Source organism: Octopus bimaculoides, chromosome 1, assembly GCF_046866305.1.
Source record: "Octopus bimaculoides isolate indiv1 chromosome 1, ASM4686630v1, whole genome shotgun sequence".
NCBI lineage: Eukaryota > Metazoa > Mollusca > Cephalopoda > Octopoda > Octopodidae > Octopus > Octopus bimaculoides.
This window is the reverse complement of record NC_142928.1, coordinates 18711987-18731859: the sequence shown is the minus strand read 5'-3', so window position 1 is coordinate 18731859 and position 19873 is coordinate 18711987. Positions and strand designations below refer to the sequence as shown.

Genomic DNA, 19873 nt, shown 5'->3' with positions numbered 1-19873 from the left:
TCGCATGCATGTGTGTGTGTGTATGTGTGTGTGTGTGTGTGTGTTTGTGAGTGCATGTGTATGTTTGTGTGTGTTTGTGTATGTGTGCATATGTGCATGTGCATGTGTGTGCGCATGTGTGTGTGCATGTGAGTGTGTATGTGTGTGCATGAGTGTGTGGGTACATGTGTATGTTTGTGTGTGTTTGTAGGTGTGTGCATGTATGCATGTGCATGTGTGTGCATGTGTGTTTGTGCATGTGAGTGTGTGTTTGTGTGCGCGTGTGTGTGCATGTGAGTGTGTGTGTGTGCATGTATGTGTGTTTGTGAGTGCATGTGTGTGTGGGTGCATGTATGTGTTATTTCTTTACTACCCACAAGGGGCTACACACAGAGGGGACAAACAAAGACAGACAAACGGATTAAGTCGATTATATCGACCCCAGTGCGTAACTGGTACTTATTTAATCGACCCCGAAAGGATGAAAGGCAAAGTCGACCTCGGCGGAATTTGAACTCAGAACGTAGCGGCAGACGAAATACCGCTAAGCATTTCACCCGGCGTGCTAACGTTTCTGCCAGCTCGTGCTAACGTTCTGCATGTATGTGTGCGTTTGTGTGTGCGTGTGTATGTGCATGTAAGAGTGGGCTTGTGTGTTTGTGTGTGTGTGTATGTGTGCATGTGCATGTGTGTGTGTGTGCATGTAAGTGTGTGTGTGTGTGTTTGTGTGTGTGAGTGTGCGTGTGTGTTTGTGAATGCATGTGTGTGGGTGCATGTATGTGTGTGCGTGTGTATGTGCATGTGAGTGTCCTTGTGTATATGTGTTTGTGAGTGTGTGCTTGTGTGTTTGTGTGTGCTTGTCTGTTTGTGAGTGCATGTGTATGTGGGTGCATGTGTGAGTGCATGTGTGTGTGTGTGAGTGTGTGTGTGTGTGTGTTTGTGTGTGCACATGTGTGAGTGTGTTGCATGTGTATGCATACATACATAGAAACAAACATACATATATAGATATAAACAACAATGATATATATATATATATATATATATATTCTTTTATTCTTTTATTGGTTTCAGTGATTTGACTGTGGCCATGCTCGATTACCACCTTTAGTTGAACAAATCGACCCCAGGAATTATTCTTTCTAAGCCCAGTACTTATTCTATCAGTCTTTTTTGCCAAACTACTAAGTTATGGGGTACGCAAATACACCAACATCGGTTATCTAGTGATGGTGGGGGGACAAACACAGACACACACACACAAATACATACATACATATATATATATATATATATATATATATATATATATATATATGACAGGCTTCTTTCATTTTCCATCTACCAAATCCACTCACAAGGCTTTGGTCAGTTTGAGGCTATATAGACACTTGCCCAAGGTGTCACGTAGTGAGACTGAACCTGGAACCATGGAACTGGGAAGCAAGCTTCTTACCACACAGCCATGCCTGCACTTATATATATATATATATATATATATATATATATATATATATATATATATATATATATATATATATATATATATATATATATATATATATATATATATATATATATATATATATATATATATATATATATATATATATATATATATATATATATATATATATATATATATATATATATATATATATATATAATTTTAAAATAGGATAAAATCTTTATATGAATTTATCAAGTAGTTAGTGTGAAAAACCTCATAAGGGAAAAATTTATTGAAATTTATAAATATATTTATTTATATTAAGGGCATTACTATACATAAATGCCTCACACTAGGGGGGAATCTTAAAGTCAAAACTACCATAATAAACACATTGTACCGAACGCAAGGGAATGCAACTCTCAAAGCGAGCCTTTTAAAAACAAATTCAGCTGCACATCATATGATTTCATAATTAGTGCACAAAAATGCACATTTTAATCTTCAGTGCAAGACATATAAAAATGAACAAAGTGCATTTTTATGCACTAATTATGAAATCATATGATGTGCAGCTGAATTTGTTTTTAAAAGGCTCGCTTTGAGAGTTGCATTCCCTTGCGTTCGGTACAATGTGTTTATTATGGTAGTTTTGACTTTAAGATTCCCCCCTAGTGTGAGGCATTTATGTATAGTAATGCTCTTAATATAAATATATATATCATCATCATCATCATCATCGTTTAACGTCCGCTTTCCATGCTAGCATGGGTTGGACAATTTGACTGAGGACTGGTGAAACCAGATGGCAACACCAGGCTCCAATCTAATTATATATTCCCGAGCGTCATACTAATATATACTTTTGGTATTTACACCACCTGTCCTCGTCTGTTGTTATTATTTGTATATTCTCCCATATATATATATATATAGAGATTTGAAGTTAAGCAACAAAAATTCAATAGGTTATAGCAGTACGTACGTTTCGTACAAGCTCCATTTATTCATGTAGTGAGAACACCACAGAAAATACAATGAAAATGTACTCCTCAGCTGCATAATGGAATTTCATTTTAGAAAGTCATTTTGAAGATGTTTGCAAAAAACAAGAGTAAGAGAAGAAAACACATCTCGACTATGCTGCTGTTTCACATGACTTTCTAAAATGACTTTCTAAAATGAAATTCCATTATGCAGCTGAGGAGTACATTTTCATTGTATTTTCTGTGGTGTTCTCACTACATGAATAAATGGAGCTTGTACGAAACGTATGTACTGCTATAACCTATTGAATTTTTGTTGCTTAACTTCAAATTTTATTCACCAAATCTCTTGATTTTGTTTTTGGTTTTTATCCTACCAAATTCTGGTGCCTCAAGCATTTTAAGTACCACATTTAATCTTTTGATTAAATCTATATTATATATATATATATATATATATATATATATATATATATATATATAGGATATGTGGAGTTTTCATCAGGAAGACTCAAACTAATGTGTATGCATTTTGAGTGCTCAAATAGATGTGCCACCAAAATTCCAGTTTGAACAGCAGCTGAAATTGTGGTTATGGGATTGTGTTGTTCAAAACAGTTAAAGATGGCTTCTCTTTGAATCGGTAGGTGAAGGTTAATGTAGTGAGGAAAAGCAAGCAATTAGGCAAGGCATGACAAGGAGATTTAATTTAATTCAATCTACATAATGAATTTTTTACCCTTCATTATGTAGCTAAATTAGATTGAATTAAATCAAATAAAATGTCCTTGTTGTGTCTTGTCTAATTGTTTGCCTTTCATCACTACTTTAGCCTATATATATATATATACATACATATTTATATATATATATATATGTATGTATATATATATATATATATATATATATAAATAAGATCACAAATGGGTTAAAGGTTCACTACAGCTGTTTCAAACACATTTTTTATTGATGAATAATTTGATTACATCACGAAAAATATCATTTTCTTCAGATGAATTAAAAATCTAAAATTTTAATTCACCTGAAGAAAACAGTTTTTTTTCAGGATGTAATCAAATTATTCATCAATAAAAAAAATGTGTTTGAAACAGGTGTAGTGAATCTTCAACCCATTTGTGTTATTTTTTTATGTAAACACCATACCTGGAACCTTCTCTAAGTTGGATCTGGAACTTACATTCAATCATGAAACTGCACCAGTATATAATTTCATGTGCATGTATTGTATTATCCAGAAAGTTCATGCTGATCTATAGTAGCTTACCTTTCGACTTATTTGCCATGAAACCACCTCAATTCTGGGAAGAGGGTATTTTCAAGTTAAAGGAAAGATGGAGACGCATTGTGCAACAAAATCGTTCATATTTGGTTGATTAAAAATGTCATGGCAAGTATTTATTGACCATTTTCTTTCCTTTAAAAATCAGCACGAACTTTCCGGACAACCCAATATATCTTTATGTATGTGTATATTTGTGTGTGCATTTATGTGTAAGTGTATGGGTGTGTCCATGTATGTATGAGTATATATGGATGTGTTTGTATATGGCATATACATGGATATGCAGATCTCAACTCTCACTTAGTGTCCTTAATATTAAAATACCTTGATTTTAACATGATTAATTAATTATATATATATATACATATATATATATATATATATATATAGATACATATATATATATCATCATCATCATCATCTGACATCCGCTTTCCATACTAGCATGGGTTGGACGATTTAACTGGGGACTGGCAAACCAGATGGTTACACCAGGCTCCAATCTGATCTGGCAGAGTTTCTACAGCTGGATACCCTTCCTAACGCCAACCACTCTGAGAGTGTAGTGGGTGCATTTTACGTGCCACCGGCATGAGGGCCAGTCCAACGGTACTGGCAATGGCCACGCTCAAATGGTGTTTTTTATGTGCCACCTGCACAGGAATCAGTTTAATGTTTTGTTCACATGCCACTGGCACAAGTGCCAGTAAGGCGAAGCTGGAAACGATCACACTCAAATGGCGCTTTTATATATATATATACATCCAGCATTTGCCGTGATAGATTGCTAGCCACTACACATTCTTTATTTTCTCTCCTTGTTTCTTTCTGTGGAGGTGCATAGGCTCAAAACAAAGACTTTTTCACTTCGAGACTAATACATCTGCTTGTTGTCTATACCACCTGTCTTCGTCTTTTGTTTTTTTGTGAATTCTCTCCCTATATATATATATATATAGATTTGGTAGATGGAAACTGAAAGAACCCTGTTGTATATATGTATGTATGTATATATATATATATGTGTGTGTGTGTGTGTGTGTGTGTGTGTGTGTGTGTGTATGTTTGTGTGTCTGTGTTTATCCCCCTGACATCGCTTGACAACTGATGCTAGTGTGCTTATGTCTCCGTAACTTAGCGGTTCGGCAAAAGAGGCCAATAGAATAAGTACTAGGCTTACAAAGAATAAGTCCTGGGGTTGATTTGTTCGACTAAAGGTGGTGTTCCAGCATGGCCACAGTCAAATGACTGAAACAAGTAAAAGAGTAATATATATATCATCATCATCATCATCATCATCGTTTAACGTCCGCTTTCCATGCTAGCATGGGTTGGACGATTTGATTGAGGACTGGTGAAACCGGATGGCAACACCAGGCTCCAATCTGATTTGGCAGAGTTTCTACAGCTGGATGCCCTTCCTAATGCCAACCACTCAGAGAGTGTAGTGGGTGCTTTTACGTGTCACCCGCACGAAAACGGCCATGCTCGAAATGGTGTCTTTTATGTGCCACCCGCACAAGAGCCAGTCCAGGGGCACTGGCAACGATCTCACTTGGCTTGCCGGGTCTTCTCACGCACAGCACATTTCCAAAGGTCTCGGTCAGTAGTCATCGCCTCGGTGAGGCCCAATGTTCGAAGGTCTTGCCTCACCACCTCAGCCCAGGTCTTCCTAGGCCTACCTCTTCCACGGGTTCCCTCAACTGTTAGGGTGTGGCACTTTTTCACGCAGCTATCCTCATTCATTCTCACCACATGTCCAAACCAGCGCAATCGTCTCTCTTGCACACCACAACTGATGCTTCTTATGTTCAGCTTTTCTCTCAAGATACTTACACTCTGACGGGTATGCACATTGACATTACACATCCAGCGGAGCATACTGGCTTCATTCCTTGCGAGCTTACGCATGTCCTCAGCAGTCACAGCCCATGTTTCACTGCCATGTAGCATGGCTGTTCGTACACATGCGTCATACAGTCTGCCTTTTACTCTGAGTGAGAGTCCCTTTGTCGCCAGCAGAGGTAAGAGCTCTCTAAACTTTGACAAGGCTATTCTTATTCTAGCAGCTACACTTTCAGCGCACCCACCCCCACTACTAACTTGGTCACCCAGATAGCGGAAGCTATCGACTACCTCTAGTTTTTCTTCCTGATTGTCTGTAAAAACATTAATCTGAAAAAAGAAGCAGACTCTAAGTTACAGATCAGTATATAATAACGTTAGATAAGACTGGTTTATGGGATTACCTTAGGTTTCACATCCATAAAGGGATTAGCTTTATGGCATATCATCAGATCCCAAAACCTGTTGGCTTAAAGCCTCTCTAATGAGTGGCCTCTCTAGAATATGGAGGAGGAAAGGACCCTACTAATCAATGTCAACAAAGAGGATTGTCTCTCCTTGGCTATCGATCACTGGTGACCGTTCCATCTTGTGGGTTCCAATAGGCCAGCAGGAATTTCCTGAAATATGAGCACAGTCCAAAGACCTCCATTCTGGAGTTAAAGATGTTCCCTGGGCCAAGGGAGTCCTTTAGGATCCTCGCCCATTCCACTATGCATAATTTGCAGGTTACATATGTATGTTCGTATACAGAATTTGTGTGCTTTACTGAATGGTTTATATAATTATAAATGTGAACAGTTTTACAGGGGAGACCATGTCCAGTTCTGACTGTACTAGTGCTGAATGATACCCAAAAGGGTTAAAAGTTGTGTGACTCATACATTCTCTCTATGTCTTAGGACTAAAATCAATTTCAGAATATAATTAGATATGCATATTTATATAGAATTAATTAATTTATTTATATGCTTCATGACATGCTTATTAGATATTTCATATTAACAAAATACTAGGTGTAACAAATCACACACACACACACAGACCATATATGCACGTGTTATTTTGAATTTTAATAAGCTACATATGTTTAAATGATCACGCATTAAATTAATCATAGTTCTTTATATATTGCCATCCTCAGCTAGCATTCATTATCATCATCATCATCACCATTTTAATATTCACTTTTCCATGCTTAGATGAGTCTGATAGAATTTAATGAAATGGATTTTCTACAGCTGGATGCCCATCCTGTTGCCAAACTTTACCTGTTTTCAACTAAGGTTATATGTCACCATGCCAGTGGCATGTAAATGGCACCATTTGAGCGTGATCGTTACCAGTGTCACCTTACTGGCACTTGTGCCAGTGGCACGTGAAAAGACATTCGAGCGAGGTCGTTGCCAGTGCCGCTGGACTGGCTCCTGTGCAGGTGACACGTAAAAAACACCATTTTGAGTGTGGCCGTTGCCAGTACTGCCTGACTGGCCCTCGTGCCGGTGGCACATAAAAGCACCCACTACACTCTTGGAGTGGTTGGCATTAGGATGGGCATCCAGCTGTAGAAACTCTGCCAAATCAGATTGAAGCCTGGTGCAGCCATCTGGTTCGCCAGTCCTCAGTCAAATCATCCAACCCATGCTAGCATGGAAGGCGGATGTTAAACGATGATGATGTCCAGATAGGTTTTAACCAATGATTGGAAACAAAGGACACCACTTGTATGATGGTGATACTCGTTTACAACTATCATGTGATGTCAAGTCAAGGGGACAGTGACACACACACACACACACATATACACTTACAATGTTCACCAAATCCATTGATAAGGTTTTGGTCAACCAGAGAATATACCAGAAGACACCTATCCAAGGTGACACACAGTGGGACTGAACCCATAACCATGTAGTTAGCAAACAAATTTTTTACCACATAGCTACACCAGCTCCTGCCATACCTGAAATTACCTAACCAAAATATGAAAGATGATAGAATTACCTGTTTAACAGAAATACTCAATTTCATGAAAATCTTCCCAATTGTTTTCATACTTTTAGTCAAGCGTCTGCCAGAAATATTCAAGTCATACCATTTTTCTTCTCCAATGTGTGAGATTTCCTGCAACAAATTAACCATAATATTTTAAGTTTCATCCATAAAAGACACAAAAGATAATGAAATGTAAGCACAGTAGTTCACCCACTCACTGATCTTGCAACAAGCAAATTAACTCGTTAGAAAATCTCTAAGCTGCTCGTTGCAAGATCAATGACTGGATGTCACTTATTTTCTATATATTATGAACTGAAGTGAACCACTTCTATCTCTAGAGGATGAGAATCCACCACCAAGGATGAGCACAAAGCATTCAAAACCAATAATACAGGATGGTGGTTTCATGACTGGAAGATGGTAGGGGTTCACCACCCTTACAGTATATATATAAAGGCGGCGAGCTGGCAGAAATGTTAGCATGCCAGTCGAAATGTTTAGCGGTATTTTGTCTGTCTTTAAGTTCTGAGTTCAAATTCCACCGAAGTTGACTTTGCCTTTCATCCTTTCGGGGTTGATAAATTAAGTACCAGTTGTATACTGCGGTCGATCTAATCAACTGGCCCCAGCCCACAAAATTTCAGGCCTGGTGTAGATGGTATTGAACCAGGTGTAGAGGGTATTGAACAACCAGCTGGAAGTGTCATCCTGGGGTTAAAATGGTAGTAATGTCGGTTTTTATGGAACAGCCATGTTGAATTGGCAATAAACTAATAACAGCTTATGATATAATCTATGATGGACCTCTTAATTTTTGAAACCAGCCATAACTGACTGTTAGGTTTGTATATGTGTCTACTGTCACATTGGTATAAGTATTTTTTTTTTTTTTTTTACCCCAAATCAGTTCTGGTCTAACTAATGTATAATCAAAACTTAGACCATTCTGTTACCTTTTTTTCATATTTCCTGGTATATGTATTGTTAAACATGTCCTGCCTATTTTAAGATAGTAGAGTGGGATTAAAGGAGATTTGTCCTCAATTTCCAGTAATCCTAGCATCCAAACAGAGGATCCTTTTATCACTGAGATTAGAGATTACAGCAACATCTATGTTTATAACTCAAATGATAGAATATGTTTTATGCCACGAGGAAGAAGTTTGGCATTTTGGATATTCGTCCTTTATTAAATCTCTTATCTTTCTCTCTCTCCATCCAAAGAATGAGAAATATATGAAACATTACATTTCTCTTCTTCTTCACCAATGAAATATGTTCCACTATTTGATCTATTTGTATTACTTCTTGCTAAAACAGAGCATTTCTAATTTGATTGGATCCTATTGTTTTATTCTGTTCATAGCTGATACAGGCCTAATATTAATTAAACTGGTTGTACTATAATAACTATCCTCATGTTTCTCTTGTTACTCTAGGCCAGTGATCACCAACCTGAGTTCATATAAACCCTGAGGGTTTGTAGCAATATGTTCAGGGTTCTGACAAAGTTTGTTAGTAAAATTCATCAGATAAGATTTATCGAAATTGTTAATTTTAGATAAAACATTAACATTACAAAAAAAAAAACATTTTTTAGAAAAAATTTATTTTGTGTTAAATGTTGAACCATTTCTGCTCTCAAGAGATTTTAGGCTAAAGAAAAGAATTTAACTGTCATGATAAAATAATAAAACATTTAAGATATTGATATGCTCATAAATAATTAAAAAACACTGAAATAGATTGTTTTGTTTATTTATATTAATTTTCATTATTAATTTACAGCATGCTATTTTTGATAATCAAATGTTGTTTTAATCATACTAGACTTTAAAAATATGGTAAGTTGCTAATTTTCTTTTTCTCTAAGACATTTCTTTTATGCACTTAAATTTTATTTTCATTGAACAAAGGCAATAATAAGATGCTTTTTCAACAAATTTTCACCTATTTCAGCCAATAATCAAGACTAACTTTATCTTTTTATGACAGAAAACCAAAACTTTCTTATTTCTCTCTGACAGATTGATCAATTATGTGAAAATGTATTTGATGGTCTAAAGGACACACAAGCATAAAAGATGCACACCCGTTTCAACGGTACATATTCAGGAAAAAGAGAACATCAGGGACAAAATTAGGTTATGGGAGGCTCGGCTTTGCACGTGGGACTTAGTTTGATCCTTTTTTTTTTTTTTTTGAAAGATGTTTTTGTAAAGAAAGTGCATCTTATATACCATCAAATATGGCAACTCATTTTACATAGCAATATACTTCAGTAAATTAAGGCAGTGAGCTGACAGAACTGTTAGTATGCTGGGCAAAATGCTTTTCAGCATTTCGTCCATCTGAGTTCCAATTCCACGGAGGTTCACTTTGCCTTTCATCCTTTTGGGTCAATAAAATAAGTCCCAGTTGAACACTGAGGTCGATGTAATTGACTGACCCCCTCCCCTGAGCTTGATGGCCTTGTGACAAAATTTGAAACCAATATATTTCAGTGAATAACCTTCTATTTATAATTCTGAAGGCCATAAAAATCATAAAATTTTTAAACTAGTTTCAAAGCAGTAACATTGATATTAACAGTTCATGCTCTCTGCCTCTTGGCCCGAGACACACTACCAAGCTCTTTACTTATGTTTCTATTCATTTAACATCATACAACACTACTTTATAATAAACAGCACAATAAGACAAAGCAGAAGATTTGTGTAAAAAAATTTAAAAGACCAAGTCTTGCACAAATAACAGAATGCACCATGCTATGGCTTATAAATGGTTGAAAGCATCGACAGAACTGTGCACAATTTCTTTGTTATGGAATTTACCAGATGTCTCTGACAAGATACAGGATATAAAAGTTTGAACAGTATGTTGTACTGACATAGCAGAGGAAATCGCTGAAGACTCTTTCAATAACAATGAGGATTTTCTTATTATAATCAGAATTTCCTGGGACAAATGTATTTAGCTAACTACTGATGGAACAGTTGCCATGGTGGGTATTCTGTTAAGTATAGTGCTATGTGAAAAACATGTTTCCCCTGTCTGTGTCGGTATTTACTGCATTGTATACAGAGAAGCATTAAGAGAAAAAAAAAATGATTAACTTTATAAATGGAAGTCAGCTTAAGAAACTAGTCAGCAAAAGCGAAATCGTGATGGCACCTTTACCGGTGGAGCACTAAGAGCACCGTCCGAGCGTAATCGTTGCCAGAGCAGCTGTCTGGCTTCCGTGCCGGTGGCATGTAGATAGCACCATTTGAGCATGATTGTTACCAACGTCGCCTTACTGGAAACTTGTGCTAGTGGCACATGAAAAGACATTCGAGCGAGATCGTTGCCGCTGGACTGGCTCCTGTGCAGGTGGCATGTAAAATACACCATTTCGAGCGTGGCTGTTGCTAGTACCGCCTGACTGGCGCTCGTGCCGGTGGCACGTAAAAGCACCCACTACACTCTCGGAGTGGTTGGCGTTAGGAAGAGCATCCAGCTGTAGAAACTCTGCCAAATCAGATTGGAGCCTGGTGTAGCCACCTGGTCCACCAGTCCTCAGTCAAATTGTCCAACCCATGCCAGCATGGAAAGCAGACGTTAAACGATGATGATGTTAATTACCTACAAAGACATTCAAAATATTTCTATGCTTTTAAAAGACTTTATGAATATATTGATAGCAAAGACATAGCTGCTCTAGTTAAGCGGCTTTCAAGAGTAAGAGTTCTGGTTCAGCTCTCCAAAATTTTGATGGAAGTCTTTGCATTTCTCTTACCAATACAGAAGCCAAGTAAGTTTCTTTGATGATGCAAAGTGGATCATCACATTCGGTTACAATGCTTTTATGTTCTAAAAATTTTAAACTTTAAACACTTTAAATTTATCATTTCAAAAGAAGACTCTCTCTCTCTCTCTCTTTTCTTAATCTGCTTTGTCAATCAGATAAACTTATCTGATTTTCTTCACATGCAGAAGACAGTCTAAATGGAAATGGAATTTGAAGACTGCAGCAGAATCGTAGACAATATCATGGATCGTCCTTAATTCTTAAAATCTATTACTAAAAAATTCTTTCCAGTTGCCACATGGAGGGATGTGATGTATCTATTTTAAAACCAAAAGATACAAAGTAAAATCACCAACAACAACAACAACAACACAGAATAGAATAAACCTGCATGTGATCACACTACCTGCTAGAAATAGCAGTCAAATCTTTCTAAAATTACTCCTTGTTATCTTAAAAATAAGAAGAATACATTTGATAATATATTCCTAGACATTCTTTGATCCCAAGAAAACGAAAAGGTGATCAGAGCTGGAGTATTTTTCATCATAAATCTACGTGGTCAGGATTGACCAAGAGCTGTGGTCTTCAGTCTGGGTTCATATGACCCTTGACTGTCAATATAAGAGTTTGTTGCTAAAATTTGTGTGCAAAAAAACTGTTTATACTTTTGCAATACACAAAATATTTTTTTTTATTTTCTATACAACCCCCAATGGATAAAGTGTAAAGACCCCGCTTTGGTCATGAAGATTGCACCTAGAAATTTACCCTCTAAGGCACAAATCGGAGCAAGGTTGTTTGTGGAAGACCAGCAATCACCCATGCATACCAGATTCCCCTCTCTACACCATTATAAGTACATAGGGTAAAGGGTAAAGATCCCCTTCGGTCAATGGGATTGCACCTAGAAAGTTACTTTCTGAGGCACAAATCCAGGCCAGACTGTTTATGGAAAACCAGTAGTCACCCATGCCTACCATCCCCCATTCTCCATACCACCGATGTTATTCAAGGGAAGGGCAAAGGCCGATTCAGCTTGGCACCAGTGACGTCGCGACTCATTTCTACAGCTGAGTGAATTGGAGCAATGTGAAATAAGTGTCTTGCTCAAGAGCACACCACACAGCCTGGTCTAGGAATCAAGCTCACTACCTCATGAATGTGAACCTGATTCTCTAACCACTGAGCCATGCACCTCTAATAATGTTTAATTATAAAAATGTAATGGGATTCTTAAAACATTGAATAGTTATGAGGGTCCACCTGAGTAAAATAGGAACCAAAGGGGTTCATAGGGGGGAGGGGAAGGAGCTAAACAACAACAACAACACAATAAGCATCACAACAACAACTGTCACCAACACAAACACCACTACAGCAATCAGTATTACTACCACTAACACTACCACCACCACCAACAACAACAACAACAACAGCAACAACACTTCTATCATTACCACTACCACCACAATGTTCAACATCATCAGTATCAGCCATATCATCGTCATCATCATCATCATCATCATCATCGTCGTCGTCGTCGTTGTCATCATCATCATCGTCATCATCATCATCATCATCATCATCATCATCATCATCATCATCATCCTCATCATCATCCTCATCATCATCATCATCATCCTCATCATCTTCATCTTTGTCATCGTTATCATCGTCTTCATCATCACTGTCATTACCATTTTCATCTCTACCCTCATCACAATAATCATCCATCACCAACATCAACACCATCACCATTATCACCACCCACCACTGCCAAAAAACAACAAACCACCACCACCACCACCATCATCCTCGTCGTCATCATATCGACATCATCATCATCGTCATCATCACCATCATCATAATTGATATCATCATCCTTATCATCACCATCATCATTATCATCATCATTCCCATCATCATTATCAATAACAACATCATCTTCATCATCATCATTACCACCATCATAGCCATATGCAACACCCCCATCCCTTTGCCAACATCATCATCGTCATCATCATCATCATCATCTGTTACCATCATCATTCTTACCATCATCAGCATCCCCCAACAGTCTTACCATTGATACACTAAACTAGTGTGGGTCAGTAAGTACAAAAACAAAAAAGAAAGTTTCAATTAAAAAAAAAATAATAATTTTAAAAAATACCATTAAGCATTTGAACATTAAAAAAACTATTATTTCCTGATTGAGAATTTTATTTCTAAATTAAAAAAAAAAAGTTTTTCATGGAATATGTTTTTACCAAATGAAGATTTCATGAAATGAGATTAAATTTCAGAAAACTCTGGTTTTTTTGTTATATTTTTTTAAAAGCTAAACTGAAGCCAAAAGCACATTCAATTTTAAACAGAAATCTAACAAATATCCATTTAGAACGAGGAATATTTAATTTTCGTTTTTGTTTTGTTTTTTATCAATTTGTTTATTTTCTGGCTTTTTTTCCTTTTGGCATTTTTTGCTTCTGTTTTTTTTTTTGTTTTTTTTTTTATAATGGCTTCATCAGGAAAGCAAAGTGAATGCCCATGATACGTATGGAGCGGAGCTTCTGCAATTGGCAGCAACGGTGGAGGGAAGTTAACCCTGGGCTGCTGGAGACCAGACCTGTGAATGCTCATTTACAGAGAAGACTCCACAGAAGACCGTCAAAGCCCAGGTAGTGGTGGGGGGGGGGGGGGCAGTGGTGGTGGCAACTTCACTAGTGCTGGTGCCATGAAAGAAGTACCCAGGATACTCAGTAAAGTGGGTAGCATTAGGAAAGGCATCCAGCTTTAGAAACCATGCCAAAAGCAGACACTGGCACATGAGGCAGACCTTCGACCCATCAGATCCTGTCAAACTGTCCAACCAATGCCAGTATGAAAGGCAGATGTTAAAAGATGATGGTGGTCTTGGTGGTGGTGGTGGTGGTGGTGGTGGTGGTGGTGGTGGTGGTGGTGGTGGTGGTGGTGGTGGTGGTTTGGTGGGGGGATGATGGTGGTGGTATTAAACCATGTGGTAAATTCTTTTCTGTTCTAGGCACAACACCCGAAATTTCGGGGGAGGGGGCCAGTCAGTTAGATCAACCTCAGTACAACAACTGGTATTTAATTTATCAACTCCCACCAAAAGGATGAAAGGCAAAGCTGATCTCAGCAGGATTTGAACTCAGAACGTAAAGACAGACAAAATACTGTTATGCATTTCGCCCGGCATCCTAATGTTTCTGCCAAGGCAGCAGTGGTGACCACAATAACAATGGCAACAACTGTCAACTCACCTCCAGCCTGGATTCCAAAAGTGGCAGCAATACTGGAACCAGAGTATTGTTGCACATTCTTTTATTCTTTTATTCTTTTATTCTTTTATTCTGTTTCAGTCATTTGACTCTGGCCATGCTGGAGCACTACCATTAGTCGAGCAAATCGACCCCCAGAGCTTATTTTTTGTAAGCCTAGTACTTATTCTATCAGTCTCTTTTGCCGAACCGCTAAGTTACGGGGACGTAAACACACCACCATCGGCTGTCAAGTAATGTTGCGGGGACAAACACAGACACACAAACATATACACTCACATATACATATACACATATATACATATGCATATATACGACAGGCTTCTTTCAGTTACCGTCTACCAAATCCACTCACAAGGTTTTGGTCGGCCCGAGGCTATAGTAGAAGACACTTGCCCAAGGTGCCACGCAGTGGGACTGAACCTGGAACCATGTGGTTGGTAAGCAAGCTTCTTACCACACAGCCACTGACTATTTCGAAGGAGATGATATTAAAATTTAGGTAAATAAGTTGTTTTTTATTAAACATAACTAATCTGGGAACCTTGTGATACTACCTTGTATGGCTACCTCAGATGGAGAAGAGAGAGAGGAGAGAAAGATGGTGAAGATGTGACAGAGAGGAGGCAGGGACCAATAAACCCTAGTTACAGGATGGTTGTATATAGTGGAGAGGACCAGGGATTGAAGAAGGTGGGTAAGGAGATGAGGTCACAAGATTTCAAAAGGAGAGTAGGAGTGAGAGGTGGGAGGAAAGGAAGCGATCTAACCGGGGTATACAGTGTGCAGGCAGGTAGGTGGATACAAGAGACAAAATAGAAGGGAGGGGGGATACAGTGGTGGTGAGCATGGGTGGGTTGTGGAGGCAGGGTGGGGATCATGGACATGGATTTTCATTTGCTGGGCAGGTCTTCTCAAGCACAGAAATATCATCACTTACTTAAATCTGTGAAAATAAAAACTAAAACCGAACTGTATTTTTACTGAGAGGTGCAGGTGTGGCTGTGTGGATAAGAAATCTCTGCTCCCCAGCCACATGGGTGTTGGTTCAATTCCACAGTGGAGCACCTTGAGCAAGTGTCTTCTACTATAGCCCCAGGCTGGAGAAAGCCTTGTGAGATGTGAATGGATTACATACATGCAAACTGAAAGATACAATCTGTCATACACACACACACATGTGTGTGTGTGAGTGTCTGCCTGTCTGTCTGTCTGTCTGTCTGTCTGTTTCTGTGTCCTTGTCTCAACATTGCGGGATTGTTGTAAATGAATGTCATTTATTTCTAATATTCTGCAAAACACGTCTGGCTATGGAGAAATATTACCTTGTTTGGTAACAGGTAAGGGTTGGTAACAGGAAGGGCATCCAGCCATAAAAAAAAATCTACCTCAATAAACTCCATCCGAATCACACAAGCATTGAAAATTGGACATTAAAACAATGATGATGATGATGATGATGATGATGATGATGATGACAATGATGATGATGATGATGACAACGACGACGATGACAACTATGATGATGAGGATGATGATGATGATGCCGACAACGACGACAATGACGATGACGAAGATAATAATGATGATGATGAAAATCCCGTCCTCGCATGGCATAATTCTTCAAAGCAGCTCTCTCATTAATTTCTAGATATTACAGTAACTTTATTCCTCAATCAGTACTGATTCCTGGAGTGTAGCATATTAGTTTTATTCCTGCCAAATGCTTTTCCACTTTAGCAACTCTGTTTAATAAAGACGATAAGGTTGACAACCTTTCCATTACTACCCACCACTACCCAAACCTTGGCTCTGTAGAATCTGATTTCTCTGTGGGACACTTAATATTCCTATAATGACATAATTGGATAATTAAATTTGCCTAACAGCTTTTATTTCTTGTAGATAGTCTGTTACTGTTGTATTGTTATAGAGAGAGAATTATAACTAACTGAGCTGGTATGAAGTCAGCCCTTGTTGTCTACTGGAAAAGTCACAGCTAGCTGAGCTGATAGTGAGCTAGTTCTTGTAGTACTAGAAACGGTCATAGCTAAGCTAGTAGAATTAATTCCTGTACTGTTAGAGAAAACCACACCCAGTTAAACGGCCAGAACACTGGCCCAGCTGTGAAACAGTTCATAATTTGTTATATTTGGGGATCTTTTTCGTTAAAGAGAGAGAATTATAACTAATTGAGCTGGTACAGCGTCAGCCCTTCTTGTCTACTGCAAAAGTCACAGCTAGCTGGGCTAGATCTTGTAGTACTAGAGAAGGTCATTACTAAGTTAGTACAGAGTCAGTTCTTGTACTGTTAAAGGAAATCACACCCAGTGGGGGATTTCAACCATGTTTCGTGGTCTGCTACCACAACAGCTCCTTTATAGGATCCAGTTAGCTCCAGACATCATCAGGAGGAACCACATCCAGTTTCGGCCCCTACTCCTCTACAATTTTGACGTGGCAGGGCCCCACCTTTCGGAGGTGTCTTCAGCTCTGGTGTTGAGTGCATGTCTTCTTTCTTCTGTTCCCTGGCCTCTTCGATGCAGCGTCAACGAGTGTCAGTGGCCGAATGACTGTCTTGTCAAATTTCCCTTTAAATACCTGCTGCTAGGCTCCAGCAGGCAGCCCCAGTGAGTTGTCACGTGACACTGTCTAAACTTTAACTGACAATTTGTTATATTATGGGGATCTGTTTCTTGTTTCAGTCATTAGACTGCAGCTATGCTGGGGTGCTGCCCTTGAAGAAGTCTAGTCGAATGAATTGACGCAGTACTTTTATTTTTTTTAAGACTTGTATTTATTCTATTGGTCTCTTTTGCGACACTGCTAAGTCATGGTGATGTAAGCACACCAACACCAGTTGTCAAGCAGTAGTGGGGGACAACACAACCCCCCCCACACACACACACACACACAAACACAGATACATATGTACGTATATACATATATATATATATATATATATATATATATATATATATATATATATATGTCAAGTGAATTCGAAATCATGATGGCACCTGTACCAGTGTAGCGCTAAGAGCACCGTCCGAGCGTGATCATTGCCAGAGCAGCTGTCTGGCTTCCATGCCAGTGGCACGTAAATAGCACCATTTGAGCTTGATCGTTACCAGCGTCGCCTTACTGGCACTTGTGCCGGTGGCACATAAAAGCACCCACTACACGCTCGGAGTGGTTGGCATTAGGAAGGGCATCCAGCTGTAGAAATTCTGCCAGATCAGATTGGAGCCTGGTGCAGCCTGCTGGCTTGCCAGTCCTCAGTCAAATCGTCCAACCCATGCTAGCATGGAAAGCGGACATTAAACGACGATGATGATGATGATGATGATGATTGTCAGAGTTCTTTTATCATACATTCTGTGACCTCTTCAATGTCTCCTCTTCTCTCTGATCTTGTCCTGTCTATTCCATTTTGATTTCATTTATTTTCATTTTTTGTATTCCTTTTATGCAAAATATTCATTCTTAACAATTTAGTCTATCTTCCTGTATACAGGTACAATAGGAAGGTAAATCTTTATCTTTTACATTGGACTGTGGCCATAGTGGAGCACCACCTTGAAGGGGTTAGCTAAGCAAAATGACCCCAGTACTTATTTTTAAATCTATTAGCCTCTTTAGCCGAATCACTAAGTGACAGGAATGTAAACAAACCAACACCATTTACCAAGTGTGGGGGAATAAACACAAAGATATACACACATATACATATATAACTGTACAGGGTGTCCACAAAGTTTGGGTACATGGAGTCAATAAAATAACATCAACAATTAAATATAAGAAATAATAATTTCTTGAAGTATGTGTTAATCCTCATGTGGATACATGGAGTAAATAAAATCATAGCATAAACAATTAAATATAAGAAATAATAATTTCTTAAAGTACGTGTTAATCTCATGTACCCAGACTTTGTGGACACCCTGTAGAAATACAAGAAATACAAGAAAAATTTCAAATGTGCCTTCAACACTTCAGTAACACTTACCTTTAGTGGTATAATGGCTGCCCCTAAATTTTCAAGTCCTTTCCCTGATTCATTCTGGCGAGACAAACTGAATATACTGCAAATAGAAGATGTTTGACTGTGTTACACAATATTAATAAAGTTTTGCTGCAAAATCTAACTCATACACATAGAACATAGAATATAACCGCAACATACAACACAACACACTGCAAACACTATACAAAGAGACACAATAATAGTAATTTAAAGTTTTAACTTCAATTACTTTAACCCTTTTGATACCGAACCGTCTGAAACCGCCTCTGGCTCTGTAGTAAAAATGTTTTATTTTCATAAGTTTTGAATAAAAAATCTTCCACCAAACCTTAGTCGCAATTTATGTTCCTAACACTAGTTTAATGATAACTAAGTTATTTTACTAAATTCTTTGTTATATTTAAAATTAATTGAAAGAAATACAGAGCATCTCAAAATAAATACAGTAACAAAAGGGTTAAAACAGGAAGTTTATATCACAGGACCAAAAGATCAAGGATAGTTTCAGGTCATTCAGTGTCAAAAAAGTGAACAAATATTTCATTAGCATGGTTAGTTGAGTTCAGTTCTTCAGGAGAAGGCTGTCTCTCATCTGCTAAATTCCACAAAAAGCTGTTAGGAGTATCGTCTAAGGATAAGCTTATGATTTGAAAGATGACAAGATTATACAGTTGTGACACATGACATGTGATTTGAGAGAGGGTTAGGTAATTTTTTTTTTTTTTTTTTTTAATCATTTAGTCAGAAGAAAGGACAAGACTATTGACCCTAATACAGTTCTATATTTAAGAGATGAGGAATTATGTACATTATTTACATATGACGGATATTTGTCCTCATCTTGTTGTTTGTTGTTAACACGTTTCAGCTGATATACCTTCCAGCCTTCATCGGGTGTCTTGGGGAAATTTTGAACCTGGGTTCTCATTCCTAAGATATTTTATGATGTTATTATTATTATTGGTTGGCGTTAGGAAGGGCATCCAGTTGTAGAAACTCTGCCAAATCAGACTGGAGCCTGGTGTTGCCATCCGGTTTCACCAGTCCTCAGTCAAATCGTCCAACCCATGCTAGCATGGAAAGCGGACGTTAAACGATGATGATGATGATGATGATTATTATTCAGGTCACTACCTGGAATCAAACTCGGAATCTTGGGGTTAGTAGGCCGTGCTCTTAACCACTAC

The 19873-nt window shown here is 38.0% G+C and overlaps 1 protein-coding gene across 4 annotated transcripts in view; it reads right to left on the bottom strand.

The window, feature by feature from the left end:
• The window catches only part of LOC106867686 (protein unc-13 homolog D), a 467325-nt gene that overhangs the window by 240901 nt on the left and 206551 nt on the right, over window positions 1–19873 (bottom strand). For all 4 annotated transcript variants that reach the window (XM_089348935.1, XM_089348927.1, XM_089348922.1 and 1 more), the window contains 2 exons: window positions 18669–18744; window positions 7568–7687 (listed from right to left, as the gene is read on the bottom strand). In XM_089348935.1, coding sequence (XP_089205061.1) covers window positions 7568–7687; window positions 18669–18744 — 196 coding nt within the window. The remainder of the gene's footprint in view (window positions 1–7567; window positions 7688–18668; window positions 18745–19873) is intronic.